General features: G+C 44.0%; 1 protein-coding gene across 1 annotated transcript; it reads right to left on the bottom strand.

The window, feature by feature from the left end:
- Positions 1-1,017: 1,017 nt before the first annotated feature.
- Positions 1,018-14,017, bottom strand: FAM210B (family with sequence similarity 210 member B). Its single transcript, XM_058176370.1, has 3 exons — positions 13,434-14,017; positions 3,182-3,354; positions 1,018-1,956 (listed from the first exon to the last, which is right to left on the bottom strand). Exons 1-3 carry the CDS (start codon positions 13,926-13,928, stop codon positions 1,740-1,742), a joined length of 885 nt encoding a protein of 294 aa, XP_058032353.1. The 5' UTR covers positions 13,929-14,017; the 3' UTR covers positions 1,018-1,739.
- Positions 14,018-15,746: the final 1,729 nt, after the last annotated feature.

Genomic DNA, 15,746 nt, shown 5'->3' with positions numbered 1-15,746 from the left:
CAACTATTTCAACCAACCATGTCTGAAGTGATGTAGGGTTTCCTGCCTAAGCAGGGGGTTGGATGAGAAGACCTTCCAACTCTGTTATTCTATCTCACTGTTTGGAAATCCCACCATGCCTGTAAACTATTATGGGCAGCAAATATCCAATACAGGTGTTCCTTGACTTATGGCTGGTCAGTGTCTGAAGTCACTCCAGATCCTGAAAAAAAGGACTTAAGATTCAGATTAAAAGTTCTTGCAGTTATGTAACCATGATTTACTATGTTTTTTTTCTGAAAACTGGCATTTCCAGTTTTCAGGGGGGGGAAACACTCAAAAAAACCCTGGGTTCTTTAACAACTGCAACATTTACTTAATGGCAGCTGTTTAAAAAAATTGAAAAATCCAGTTGGTTTACGTGACCTGCTTTATAATCATGACTTATAACCAAATTGCAGCAGTATTTATTTATTTATTTATTTATTATTTAAATTTTTATACCGCCCTTCTCCCGAAGGACTCAGGGCGGTTTACAGGCAGATAAAATAAACAGTATATTACAAAATAAATACTATTAAAATACCACTAAAAAACTTATTCAATTTGGCCGCAATTAAAATTTAGCAAATAATAAAACCCATTAAAAACCCATTTAAAACCCCTTAAAAACCCACGAATTTAAAAACTAATCCAGTCCTGCGCAGATGAATAAATGTGTTTTAAGCTCGCGACGGAAGGTTCGGAGGTCCGGAAGTTGACGAAGTCCTGGGGGGAGTTCGTTCCAGAGGGTGGGAGCCCCCACAGAGAAGGCCCTTCCCCTGGGTGTCGCCAGACGACACTGTCTCGCTGACGGCACCCTGAGGAGTCCCTCTCTGTGAGAGCGCACGGGTCGGTGAGAGGTATCCGGTAGCAGTAGGCGGTCCCGTAAGTAACCCGGCCATGGTATGGTGGTAGGACAAGCACTACATGTAGCTGATATCAACTAAAAACTAGTTGCTACAATCTTATCTTTTGAAATACAAGAAATAGAACTCCTTAGAATTGAGTACCATATTTATTCGTGTAGGTATTGGTGTTTCTTGTCTCATTTAAAATTGCTTTAACTTTTATTTGCAAAACCCTTGCACATGAAAGGAAGCAAAGTGTAAGCGGTATAACATTTAATCTACATCCTAAATTCAAACAGATATTTAACAGATAAGTTTGAAGAGAATGGGGAAGGCTTAGAATCAGAACTGGAAGGACGACTTCGTCCACAGAATTTACAGCTTTATTCAGTTCAAAAAATCAAAATTTGCTTGAAAGCATCCCAGAAAAAGGAAATCCGAAATTGGGTTTCACTGTCAAATTGTTTTTAGGAAATGTTTCTAGTCCTCAGCTTGAGCTTGCCTTCTGGTCATTTATGCCTGTTCTTCAACATCTTCCACCATGGGACAATTCTGAATAGGCCCATTGTTTAAAAAGTCTTTCTGCTCCATACAGATAACAGGCTCTAGTGGTGTTATTTGACATGTTTATCAGCGTACCCAATCAATAATTCTTCAGGGCCTCGGTAAGCAAACAATGTAGCTGAGCCACACAGACAGCAGTCTTTTCGAAGCAGTTACTGATTTCAGACAAAGCACATTCCCATCCTTTTGAAGAAAGAGATGGGTGGTGGTGGTGGATTGCAAACAGACAAGCCAGAGAGTGCATTAGCTATCAAATGTTTCTAGGAAGAAAAGATGGAGCGTCCTTTTTAATTCCAGGGAATAATTTCATGGGTTTGGAGATGGAGGCTTGAAAAATCCTATCTTCCGAAAATAGCGAACAAGAAAAGGCACCGAGACTACGGTGATGCTGATCCGGACAGGAGCAAACAGTTTATGAATAGCGTAGGCCAATACAAAAGTGCTTGTTCCAGCAGCTAGCTTGGATCGCACAAGGGCTTCATCAAATCCCAGCTTGAAGAGAATAGTGGTCATGTCCACTCCACTAAAAGGGAGAAGAGGAAGGAGAAACAGACGATATACATTAATAGCGTGAAAGGGAATGATTTTGGTGGGTGTTTTTTTTTCAAAAGAACTTTATACAGGTACTCCTCAACAACCCTTTGTTTAGTAATTGTTCAACGTTTACAATGAAATTTGAAAAAAGTGACTTACAGGTGGTATTTGCAATTAACAGCTGCAACCCACGGTCCTTTCATCAAAATTGGAGCACTTGGCAACCGATATGTATTTATGAAGGTTGCAGCATTCTGGGATCATGTGATCACCATTTACAACCTTCCTGTCTAGCTCCCTCCACTGATTATAGTGTTCAAAACTGCAGTAATTCGCCTAACGACCATGGCAGAACAAGATCATAAAGTCAGGCATGCATGACTCACTGTATAACCACTTTGCTTAGCAACAAAAATCCCAGTTCCGGCTGCATGTTGAGGACTACCTTTTTTTTTTATTTGCATTTATATCCCGCCCTTCTCCGAAGACTCAGGGCGGCTTACACTATGTCAAGCAATAGTCTTCATCCATTTGTATATTATATACAGTCAACTTATTGCCCCCAACAATCTGGGTCCTCATTTTACCTACCTTATAAAGGATGGAAGGCTGAGTCAACCTTGGGCCTGGTGGGACTTGAACCTGCAGTAATTGCAAGCAGCTGCTGCTAATAACAGACTGTCTTAGCAGTCTGAGCCACTCAAGGACCCTGTACAAGAAATCTTGGCTGGGTTCCTGTTCAAGTTCCTCCAATCTGAAACAAACATTTTGTAGGTATGGGACAAAACAGTGGAAGTGTTCAGTGTATCCCTTGGGTCTGGAGAAGCCTATTCCATGGTTCAGATGAGTCATCACCTGAGATGACTACAGATAAGCCAGAGTGAGCCTCTCCTTTATTTTCATGTAACCTATGAACTTGGGGAAATAAGCCTGTTCTATCTCTGATCGAATTGTGGGATTTGGTGACCTGGTTAGTTACATAACTTGAATGAAGCTTTTAAAAGATTGTATGGAGAAAAATCTGTGTGTGTGGGGGGGGGCACCTTAATACCCTGAAGATAAATTCAGCTTAAAAGTTTTTAAATGAAAAAAGACCTTTCATTTTCTCTTTGTAAATGTGGGAAGATCAGACAGGGAGAACACACAAACCTGATTTACAGTAAAGTGATCAAACTTCCAATGCACCAATAACAGCCAACAATAATAATGCTTACCTTGATACAATGAGATAAAACATCCCCAGAGATACCAAAGAAATCCCTATATGAAATGTTACTCCAACAGCTCCATATTCCTTAAAAATTTTCTTCAACTGTTGTGATTTATTTGGTTTCTTCCCATTTTCCTGGCTGGGATCTCTGACGTTTTCCGGAGATGTACCTGTAGTCTGAATATTGGAGGTAAGTAAGAGAGAAAGAAGGCTGATTGTTATTACCGTACAAATAAGCCATTTTGTTTCTACAGTAACTTTTATTCTAGAGCATGTTTATTTCATCATTTGGATCCTGTAATTTATGGTGCAGTTTATTCAAACATCATATTACAAACCACTGGTACATAAAAGTTGGCCCAGTGGTGAAATGTAAAATTTGTTACTACTGGTTCTGTGGGTGTGGCTTGGTGGGGGAGGGGTAATGTGACTGGGTGGGTCAACTTTTTTTTTTTTAACTTTTAAAAGCATTTTTTCTACAACCTCTTCGGTGTGTGGCGTGGGGGTGTGGCGCGGGGGCATAACCATGGTGGGTGTGATACAGGACCGCACCTCCACACACATGGCTTTATACACTATAAAAACGGGCGTACATTTCTGTGATTGTTTTTTTTTAAATACATACTTGATCTACTTGATCACCCTATGAGAGAGAGACCAAATCAAGAAACTGACCCCATAAGACGACAAGAACCATAAATTATTGACATAGGCCAGGGGTCTGCAAACTTGGCTCTTTTCAGACTTGTGGACTTCAACTCCCAGAGTTCCTCAGCCAGCATAGCTGGCTGAGGAACTCTGGGAGTTAAAGTCCACAAGACTGAAAAGAGCCAAGTTTGCAGACTCCTGACATAGGCTATAGGAGCAGAATCCTGCAAGTCTGAAAGGTGAAATATTTTACCTTTCCTCCCTTTTATAGCCTTTGAGTCAAGGATGGCCTCCTGCAGCACTCTGGTAGCCAAAATGGAGTGCATGGGCCCTGCACACAGGAAGGTGTCCAGGCCCAGAACAGAACAGAGACCCCATTTTCAGTAGCAAAGGCACCACGGGCCGGTCCTTTGTTATTTCTAGGCCGGCCTGGTGGGCCAGATCTAAGCACCTCGCCGGCCAGATCCAGCCCATGGGGCCTTGAGTTTGACACCCCTGGTCTAGATCAAAACAATGTGTTTTTTCCAAAGATTTTGCAAATCCTGGGAGAAGAAAAGAGACTTCTGTACTGTTGCAGGCAACGTGCACAATAACGCTTGTCACCGCTTAGAGGATGCCGATGTACAATAAGTCCTCTGGGAACAAAGCTTTGGTTTTCCTGCTCCTGCTGTGTAATGCAATATGTATGCTCATAACAAAACATGGCACATTGCGGAAAGGAAATGGTTGGCGCTAACAACTTGCAGACAACACTCTTTGCTAGGCAGCTGAAGAAATAAAACGTTACATGGGTTTCACAACAGCTTGCTGGGGCCGGAGAGACAGCAACGATAGCATTCATCCTAGCTTTTTAATTAAAAGTTTGCAAAATCACCCAAAAACTGTTATTTTAACATTAACACTGAGTCAAGTACTCTGGGAGCCTACAAATTTGAATAAATTTCCCCAAAGTTCATGCCTACATTGAAAATCAAATTATCTCAATAGTAAATAGTGGGGTGTGTGTGTGTGTGTGTGTGTGTCTGTATATGGTATGTTAAGAAACAGAAGAGGCGTTGAAGAGCAAAGAGGAATCTGGGAAAACAGGAAATCTAGCAGAACCTGGTGCATATTGTCCCCCAATAGTTCTTCCATAGATTTCAATTAAAAAAAAAAAAAGCTTAGGACAGAGATTTGAGCGAGATAGTAAGGAAAGATGATTTTATGAAATGTTTTAGATGTGTTACCTAGCAGGCTTATTTTTATTTTAGAAAATTTATATTGCCACCTAACTCGCCCATGGCGACTCAAGACGGCTTACACAATAGAAATAGTTTAAAAACTATTGTTTTGCATTACTTATTTTAATACTGTTTTTAAAATTATTTTTAAAATCCCGATATCCATATGCTATAAAACATGATGTCCAGGGGTTCCATGGACCTTTTTAAATTGTAATCATTTATTTTTTTAAAAAATGGTTGCACATAGGGCTGGGCTGCTGGGGGTTTGCAGGGGTTCCGGAGAATCCTCTAGCTAAGATTCTGTGCAGTTCAGAGAACCCCCAAATCCCACTCCTGGCTAACCCCGTCCCTCCCACCCCGCCCATCCCAGGAGTCCCCATGCAGCCTGTTTTGGCTTGGGGAGGGGGAAAAACGGGCCTACTGGAAGTTCAGAAACGGCCCCATTTCCGGTCTCCAGAAGACCTTTGGAGCTTTGGGAGGCTGTTTTCACTCTCCTGGAGGCTCAACGCCTCTGGAGCCCGGGGAGGGCAACAATTCCCCCCTCCCACCATGGTGCAGGAGGCCAACTAGGCCACACCCACCATGGCCATGCTCACCCAGTAACTGGGCAGAGAACCCCTTGCTAAAATTTTTGAAGCCCACCCCTGGTTGCACACTAATATACTGTTCTGTCCCCCTCCGCAGTCCGGGAGACATGAGCAATGATTTAATTAGCCGGCAACTATCAGCTCTGGCAGCAAATTAGCGAGTCTGCCAAGTGTCTCTGTTATCTCTCTTGATGCCAATGAGTCAGCCAGGAAACCAGGAACATACAGGACTTCAGCTCTAATTCTCTCCCTCTAAGCAGTTGATTTGCTCACCACGAAGTGGTATAGCAGCCCTTGCTGCTTTTATATCCTGTGGGGTGTGGCTCCATGACTCAGCACTTCCTAGGCCTGCCCCACCCCTGCTTCTGTTGTTCCCGCCTCTCCTGCCTACGAAACCTAGGGTCCAGCCAGGCCTAATTGCCATCAGCCGGGTCTGGAGGTGTGGCGGGGGGGGGGGGCGGGAAAGATTCAGGGGACGGAGGCCTCATTATCTCCTCCACCTGGCCTGCCTCTGGCTCCTGGAGCTGAGCCAGGAAAGTCGGTGCTCCAGAGGTAAGTCCTGATGGCCCTTCCGAGTCACTTTCCGAGTCACTTTCTGGCAGGGGACCCGCACTCGGGGGGTGCAGATACAACATATACACCTCAGCCTTCCTTATCTTCCATCACAACTGAAGCTTCACAAATTTCCCAGCTATAGCAGCCAAGCATCATGCTGGCTGGAAACGTGAAAATGAAACGTCTCACACATATGGAGGGCAGTGAATTGGAAAAAGCTGTTAGACCTGCCTGACTGGCACAACTTACAAACCATAAAATAAGCCAGCTAAGCAGAAGAAGTGATCGGCATAATTCTCTTTTAATGATGCGGAGAGACAGGTCCCCCTCTGTGCTAGGGAAGTGGCTGCAGACACGGATAACCTGAGATCATCACAAAGCTTTGGTATACAGAAAGCAATTAAATGTGGACTTGTGCTGCAGGAAATAGTAACATAAACAATTACACTAATATGTTTCTAATTAAGATCAGCACAGATCTCTAATTCATTTTTTTTTTTTTTACATTTATACCCCGCCCTTCTCCGAAGACTCAGGGCGGCTTACAGTGTATAAGGCAATAGTCTCATTCTATTTGTATATTTTTACAAAGTCAACTTATTGCCCCCCCCAACAATCTGGGTCCTCGTTTACCTACCTTATAAAGGATGGAAGGCTGAGTCAACCTTGGGCCGGGCTTGAACCTGCAGTAATTGCAGGCTTTGTGTTCTTAATAACAGGCTTTACCAGCCTGCGCTATTCACCGGCCTATATATTTTTATATTTATATTTATATAAATATATATTTTCCACTTCACAATAGATTATAAGTGTAACTTTAGTGCATTTTATTTTATTTGTTAGATTTTTATCCTGCCTTTATTGCTTTATTTGTAACTCAAGGCGGTGAACATACCTAAGACTCCTTCCTACTCTTATTTTCCAACAACAACAACCCTGTGAGGTGAGTTGAACTGAGAGACAGTGACTGGCCCAAAATCACCCAGCTGGCTTTTATGCCTAAGGCAGGACTAGAACTCAGTCTCCCATTTTCTAGACTAGCAGCTTAACCACTACACCAAACAACTCTTATTTTGCTATGTTCAAGCACAGTGTCACAGGCCTCTGAACATCACTTTTCATTCCTTTATTCAGTTCATAGGCTGTCACATTCCCAATGACTCTGGGCACTTTACAATTAAAAATACATAATATAACCACACCCACCCACCCAAAAAAACATATAAACAAGGAAAATCCATTTCCTTTGAACCCACAGGGGTTCAAACATCACTCTACCTGACACTGGGAAAATAGACAGGCCTTTAATAGCTTCTGAAAGTTTTTAGGATGGAAGCCATCAAGAACCAGAAATTAATTCACACATAGAAGAGAGAAGCAATTTTGTGGGAAGAGCATATTTAAAATGTTCAGAAGCTATGGCTTGCACACCCATAGAATGGTTTGGCCGTGGCAGAATTGCAAATTCATAAAAAAAAAAAAGCTGTAGATTTTAATATGGAACAATATTATCCTCTAAATCATCTTGTCAATTGACTGCATGCTGTTAATCTAATTTGTAAAATAGCACAACTGATGAGAACTAAACTGCATTTTTATCACTTTACTGAAGATGTTCAGTTTAGTCACCAGAGACTTATTGATTTGCTGACTAGATTTAAGGCAATGGAGAGCATTGGGCTTGATCTTGACAAAGCAAGAGTTTTTTCAAAAAGGTTGTCCTACAATAGTGCAGTGATGGCTAACCTTTTTGCAGTCACGTGCCAAAAGCAGGAAGAGCGTGGGGGGGGGGGGTTTGCACATCTGTGTGCCCACTCCCATAATTTAATGCCACCCCAGACCCCTGCGCATGCATGCACGCCCCCCGACATTTCCCATGCTTTTGGCATGCGATGGCACGGTGGGCCTGCTAGGCCCGTTTTTCGCCCTCCCCAGGCTCCCCAGGCTTTCTAGGATCCTGGAGAGGACGAAAACGGCCTTCCCCACCCGCCAGAGGCCCTCTGGACGCCGGAAACAGCCCGTTTCCTGACTTCTGGTGGGCCCAGAAGGCCCGAAAATTAGCTGGTTGGCATGCACATGCGCACTGGAGCTGAGCTAGAGCAACGCTCACGTGTCCACAGATATGGCTCTGCGTGCCACCTGTGGCAGGCGTGCCATAGGTTTGCCATCACGGCTCTAGTGTCTAGTCCAGGGGTCTCCAACCTTAGCAACTTTAAGCTTGGCAGACTTCAACTCCCAGAATTCCCCAGCCAGTAAAGCTGGCTGGGGAATTCTGGGAGTTGAAGTCCACCAGGCTTAAAGTTGCTAAGGTTGGAGATCCTGGTCTAGTCTACATTCAGTAGAATTGAAAACTCTGTGAGACAGAAAGAGCAAGGAAGGTTTGACTACTAATGTGCCAGCAGGAGATGATTTTTTCCCAATCATTCTTTCTACAATACGTTGAAATCAAAATGTTATTAAAGGATATAATTGACTAATTTAGCGTTATTGTTTGTTGCTGTCAAGTTGATGTTGACTCATGGCAACTCTGTGGATAATTGCCCTGAACTGTGTCCCATCTTCAGTTGGGTGGCTAATGGTAGCTAAAATGGCATCCATAGCTACAGTTCTTCCATTGCATTGACTCTTCCTCTTTAATGCTTTCTTCAATATATTTGATTATTTTTTTTTGCATGGCATAACCCCAGTACAAAAGTTGTGATTTTAAAATTCTAATGAAAGCTCAGGCTTGATTTCTTCCAAAATTTATTGATTTGTTCATCAGGCAATCTAGGGCATGAGTCTCCAATCTTGGTCACTTTAAGACTTGTGGACTTCAACTCCCAGAATTCAGCTCTGGGAGTTGAAGTCCACAAGTCTTAAAATGGCCACGGTTGGAGACCTTTGATCTAGGGTACCCACAATAGCTTTTGTCAGTATCACAATTCAAAGGTATCCATTATCTTCCTGTCATATTTCTTGATGGCCAAACTTTCACAGCCATTGAGTGATATTTTGCCATCAAGTTCCTGTAAACTCTTAGCAGCTACATAGATTTTCTCCATGTCCCAGAATGGTGAGAACAGAGACAAAGCAATAATAGAGTTAGTCTCCTTGAATTTTCTCAAGGTCTTAGATGACTCCAATTTTCTGCATTATTATCAGGCAGTGGAAAGACAATTGTCCAGCTGGAGATATGCTTGCTACTTTGGGGTGAATGTTTTTCAAAAGTAGATATGCCTGATTGTAACTTTGCAGAAACATTTTTGTTTTACTGTTTGCTTCCAGATTAGATTCTGAGGGTTCTCCGGACAAGGCCATCCTATTCGAAGGTCCTTGTTCTTAAACCAGTCACTTCCCTAACACAAGCCCAGAAGAGGAAAGGTCAGAGCAAGGCAAAGAGCCTGTGCCCTATGACAAGGGTCAGCAACCTGTGGCTCCGGAGCCACATGCAGCTCTTTGGGCTCTCTGCTGTGGCTCCCTCTCAGGTGAACCCACCACTAGCTAGCGGTGTCCCTCTCCCTCCCTTCCCAGTCACTCCTCGCCTGGCCCAAGAAGGTAAGGGCGATGGTGGGGGATGGAGAAGCGGCCAGGGCAGAGACAGAGAGATACAGAGAGGGGGAGAGAGAGAGAGAGACATAGAGAAATACAGAGGGGGGGAGGGGAGGGAGGGAGGAAGGGGAGAGAGAGATATGTCAAAAGGATTTTGTGGTTCCCGGTGTTTTTTAACAACTGGTTCTCTGCCCTAATGACCAACTGGGTAGGCGTGACTAGAGGGGGTGTGCCATGTGACTGGTGGAAGTGAGTGACATCGAGTTGGCCCCGCCCACCCAGGTTTTGTGGCTCCCAGTGTTTTCTGTGGGAAACGGGTCCAAATGACTCTTTGAGTATTTAAGGTTGCAGACCCCTGCCCTATGGCATTGCTAGCCACAAAGCAGGTCTGTGCTTTGGGGAAGAGGTTGTAATTCAATGGCAGAGAATATCTAGACATTCTAGAGCAGTGATGGCGAACCTATATATGACGTTTTAGATGACAAGCCAGTGTTTATCAATACCCAACTATTACTCTCAAAAGCCTGCCTTTGTTCTTGCACATCTGTCCCAAAGGTGCTTTTTCAAGAACGTCTCGGTTTTTCTTTGATGTTTCGTTTCTCATCCATGAAGCTTCTTCAGCTCTGGCTGGATGGTGGGGAATGAAAAACCATAATCTGGATGACTGAGAATATCCATAGACATTGTTCTTGCACAATTTTCAGAGTCTCTGGAGGCCGTGTGAAAATGGACGTGCTCTCCTGTGGCTTCTGGAAGTCGCTCAAGAATGGGACATGCTTTCGTCTGGTTTTTGGAGGCTACAGTGGCCATGGGAGAGCATTCTCCCAAGACCTTGTGTGTCCCACAGCAGCATCAAGTAGGCTGTAGGGGTCTGTCAACAGAGAGAACATTATCTGGGACTGCCAAGCTGCAGGGGCAATCACCCCATTCCCTGCATGTTTTGGGGAATGGTGTGAGGCGGCCATTTTTGAAGAGCAGTGGTGGTGGTAGAGCTGAGGTTGAGCTCTGAGCCTCTACTACAGGCCCAGCCTCGGTGCTGCCGCCGAATGCTGCTGTTCAGGATGGCTTAGATGGGGTGTCTCTGTAGATGATTGTTTCTCATTTGTTTAGGTTGTGTATGTGTGTATGTGTCATGCTAGCAGAGTCAAATTAGGGCACTTTCTGAATTTTTGATACGTCAAGCCAAAAGGTTTGCCACCACGGTTATAGAGCCAAAACTTAAGGTAATTTGCTCAGCAATTCCTCTTCCAATTTAGCCAGTGACTGGGCTCAGTGAGCTTCAATGGCTGAGAGTTGTTTTGAACTGAGTCTCTTCCATCCTAGGCCTGAGCTACTACAGCAGTGGTAGTCAACCTGGTCCCTAGCACCCACTAGTGGGCGTTCCAGCTTTCATGATGGGTGGTAGGGGTTTTGATTTAAGGTCAATTAAATTAAAAAAAAGGAAAGTGCTTCAGTACCGATGAAAATGTTTTTAAATAATGCTATGATTTTTTTTAAAAAAGGTCAATTAAATTAAAAAAAAGGAAAGTGCTTCAGTACCGATACTGAAGCACTTTCCTTTTTTTTAATTTAATTGACCTTTTTTAAAAAAAATCATAGCATTATTTAAAAACATTTTCATTAGGTTTTCATAAAATTCCCTGTGACAATTTAAATTTCTGAAAATATACTATCTGTATCACCAGCGCATAAGTTTAGTTCACATTACGTAAGTGAAACTAAATGGCGCTATAGTGTGACCGGAAACCAAAGAGCCTCGTCCCAGAATAGCTCACGCATCTCCCCCCCCCCACATCACCCAGCTGTAACAGACACCCAGCTGGTAGCTGGCGCCCCCTCCCAACCTGAATCCACAATGCGCGAGAGGCATGTGCAGACAACAATACACAGCACATTACTGTGGAACCGGTGGGCGGTTAGAAAATTTTACTACTAACAGAGATACAAAAATGGGCGGTATATATAAACAGGTTGACTACCCCTGTACTACAGCATACTGTACTGCCTCTCTGTCGGGATACACAAGGTCTCGGGTTCAAGAGGTGGTTCCTAGAGCTGAAAGGATAAGAAAATAGTGCTGAGGGTAACCTTGGCCCAAGATCCTGCAAAAGGGAAAAGGCTCAGCGAAGCGAGTTCCTTTCTATAAGTTCATACTTACAGCCAACATTTCTTACAAGAGAAGCCAAACAACTAAAAAACACCCTCCCTCATATAAAATAGATCTCTGACCAACATTATTAAACAAATCCCTGGCTATCTCCAGAAGGTAAATACAAGCCCTGTTTCTTCCACTGCTCCTCCTTATGCACAAAGGAATGTCAATTAATTAAATTGAATCTGACTTTTTCATAACAAATAGTGCTCAGAAAGGCTGGCATTAAGATACACTAAAAATAGTAAATTATAATTAAAGTGCAAGAGTTAATCCTGTCTTCTAATATTGCTTTATTTCATTTTTATGCTGTCAAATTCATTTAGATTTCCGCATTAGCTGAAAAAGCCAAAAGCCTATTTGAATAAAAACATTTTTCTCCAAGTTTTGGTGCAGCTTTCTTATTATTTTTGTGATGCTAGATTGCTTTATTATCGATTGTAAGTCACCTTGGATATCATTCAACAGAAAAGCAGGTGCTTTAAAAACAACAACAGTGGTTGAGTCGCACAGTATTCTTAACCTGTTTTCTGAATTACTCCATCATCTGTGTTTACACAATCCAATGAATTGTAAATTCAGTGGGTTGATTGGTATGTACAGCATGTTTCCAAAAATGCAAATCAAAGTTACCACCAAGCTGTATCATGTTACTTCAAATTACTCTTCTAAGCCTTTATCCGATTGCTTAAACATGTTGCAATTGCTTACACGTGTTGCGGGTAAAAAAAACAGAAGGAATTTGTTGTTCTTTCTGACATATATATTGTAAGATGACGGTAAAAAAATAAGCAAACACAAAAGTCTTATAGTGCAGCAGTTTTGACAACCTTGCCCCGCACTGATAATTGTGGCCTATAAACCTAAATACATAAAATAATGATGGAATTGTAATTCTACCTCTTTCTGGCAGGCAGCAGATAATAGAAAATTGATGTAAACTGTGAGTTCATGGCAGATAAGTGACAACTGCCCTTCCACACACGCCCCTCTAAGTCTCACCCTTTTATCTGTAGCATGCACACAAGACAAACCTCCCCCAAAGGATAGCTGAGCACACTAGGGAGATACAGCAGAATTCTCCAGTTCAAACCTGCTAAGTATTATTAAAAGGAAGGGGAGTTAAGTGCTAAATCATGTTTTACTCCATAACGACTAACATAAAAAAAAATGTTGTTTATAAACCTGCTGTCCAATATTTTCTGAAGGTGCTCAGAAAAATCTTCCTGTTTCACCTTCTGGGCAATTTTCAATGGAAGGTACATAAATTATTAATCTTCCTATTATTGATATATTATTATCCCTTGTTATTATCAGTGAACTCACAAGACACGCCAACCAATTGCTGACACTTCCGCGTTAAGCCAGTCCAAGTCCCCAGAGGGATCCCCGAAATACACAGGCCACGTACGCACCACCCTCTGGTCTTACAAAGTGGCCGCTTCACTCGTACGGCGGGCATCGTGGGTCACCCTGATCTCCAGCCTTAACGCGCCACCGGGACCCCCTTTATGCCAATACAAGCGCGCATTTCCCACGCACGGCCCGTTATTCACCCACTTGGGGAGGTGCGAGGTTGCCCCGGGATCCCCCGCCTCGCCTCTCCTCTCCGCCGGCAGAGAAGTCGCTCTTCGCGGCATGCCAAGCTATCTCGGGACGCAGCCGGTTGGGATCCACCGCCGACGTTTCCAGCTGACTGTACGAGCGGCGCGGCAGCTCAGTTCCACTGCGGAAGGGACCGCCGGTGGCCGCCGCCGCCGGGAGCGCAAAGCGAGCAGGGCGCAGCAGCAGCCCCGATTCCCGCAAGAGGCGGCGCAGGAGCCGGAGACCGCTTCGCTGGTGCCCTCGGCCGGGAAGGGGACTCTCGTCTGCCCAGCTGAGCTGTCCCTGGCCCGGCAGGAACCTCGGCGCAGCGCCGCCGGCCGCAATTGCCCCCGATCGGAGGCTGCAGCCCGTGCCAGCTGCTTGATCCAAAGCAAAACGCCCGCCGATCGCTTGGAAAGCTCCCCTGGGCAAAAACGGAGCCAGGGCGCAAGGTTGGCCTAGCCACCGCATGGCAGCCGGAGTTGCTGACCCGGCGCTGCCTTCCCTGCCCGGCGCTTCTGGAGCGAGGAAGGCGGCACCTCGGCCCCGAGAGAGAAGGGAAACAGCCACCCACGGCCCTCCCTCCTTTAAAGGGCCAGCGGCTTCCCGGCTGGAGTTCGCTTTCCAAAGCAACCCACCAAGGAGACGCCGGCTCTCTGGCTTGGTTTTTTGGCACTTTTCTCCGCTGCTTGCCGGCTGTCTTCGCACCTGGGGCTCTTTACCCGAAAGGGGTCGGCTCGGTTTTTGCCTTGGCGAACTGGGTAAACGCAGCTTAACGCTTGAGGCTTCCGCGTTTTGCTATCTCTCCCAGCTCATCGTCCTCCGGTATTTATTACGAACTCAACTCTATTAGGCAAATCCTGGCTAATCGTAATAAGTAAATCGTAATAATAATATTGAGCTGCAAACTGGAGCATGCAAAACGTTTGCCAGACCAATTCTTGAATACAGTGCATCTGTCTGGAACCTGCACGGCATATGGCTCTGCACTACATCCTACAACATCTTGAGTCTCCAAAGACCTATGCAAGGGTCCTTTTTGTAGACTTTAGTTCAGCATTCAATACCATCATTCCAGACATTCTTCTAACTAAGCTAAACCAGCTACAGGTACCGGAACAGACTTGTAAGTGGATCACAAGCTTCCTAACAAACAGGAAGCAGCAGGTGAAGCTAAGCAAGATCACATCAAATACCTGTACAATTAGCACAGGGGCCCCCCAAGGCTGTGTGCTCTCCCCACTTCTCTTCTCTCTGTATACCAATGACTGCATCTCCAATGATCCATTTGTTAAGCTACTGAAGTTCGCAGATGACACAACAGTGATTGGTCTCATTCGAGACAATGACGAATCCGCATATAGACGAGAGGTCGAACGACTAGCCTTGTGGTGCAACCAAAACAATCTGGAACTGAACACACTCAAAACCGTAGAAATGGTGGTAGACTTTAGGAAAAACCCTTCCATACTTCCACCTCTCACAATACTTGACAACACAGTATCAACAGTAGAAACCTTCAAATTTCTGGGTTCTATCATATCGCAAGATCTCAAATGGACAGCTAACATCAAAAACATCATTAAAAAAGGACAACAAAGAATGTTCTTTCTGCGCCAACTCAGTAAGCTCAAACTGCCCAAGGAGCTGCTGATCCAGTTCTACAGAGGAATTATTGAGTCTGTCATTTGCACCTCTATAACTGTCTGGTTCGGTTCTGCAACCCAACAAGAAAAACACAGACTTCAGAGGATAATTAGAACTGCAGAAAAAATAATTGCTACCAACTTGCCTTCCATTGAGGACCTGTATACTGCACGAATCAAGAAGAGGGCCGTGAAAATATTTGCAGATCCCTCGCATCCTGGACATAAACTGTTTCAACTCCTACCCTCAAAACGACGCTATAGAGCACTGCACACCAGAACAACTAGACACAGGAACAGTTTTTTCCCGAAGGCCATCACTCTGCTAAACAAATAATTCCCTCAACACTGTCAGACTATTTACTGAATCTGCACTACTATTAATCGTTTCATAGTTCCCATCACCAATCTCTTTCCACTTATGACTGTATGACTATAACTTGTTGCTGGCAATCCTTATGATTTATATTGATATATTGACCATCAATTGTGTTGTAAATGTTGTACCTTGATGAACGTATCTTTTCTTTTATGTACACTGAGAGCATATGCACCAAGACAAATTCCTTGTGTGTCCAATCACACTTGGCCAATAAAAATTCTATTCTATTCTATTCTATTCTATTCTATTCTATTCTATATG

This window comes from Ahaetulla prasina, chromosome 3, assembly GCF_028640845.1.
Source record: "Ahaetulla prasina isolate Xishuangbanna chromosome 3, ASM2864084v1, whole genome shotgun sequence".
Lineage (NCBI taxonomy): Eukaryota > Metazoa > Chordata > Lepidosauria > Squamata > Colubridae > Ahaetulla > Ahaetulla prasina.
This window is presented reverse-complemented; position numbering and strand designations above follow the sequence as displayed.

What these genes read in the sequence shown, in the direction of transcription:
- FAM210B (XM_058176370.1), bottom strand. Translation starts at nt 13,928, where the DNA reads ATGCGGTGGCTAGGCCAACCTTGCGCCCTGGCTCCGTTTTTGCCCAGG. An exon ending in GCAACCTCGCACCTCCCCAA is followed by an intron (nt 3,355 to 13,433) that starts GTGGGTGAATAA and finishes TCCAATATTCAG; the next exon opens with ACTACAGGTACATCTCCGGA. An exon ending in TTTTATCTCATTGTATCAAG is followed by an intron (nt 1,957 to 3,181) that starts GTAAGCATTATT and finishes TCTCCCTTTTAG; the next exon opens with TGGAGTGGACATGACCACTA.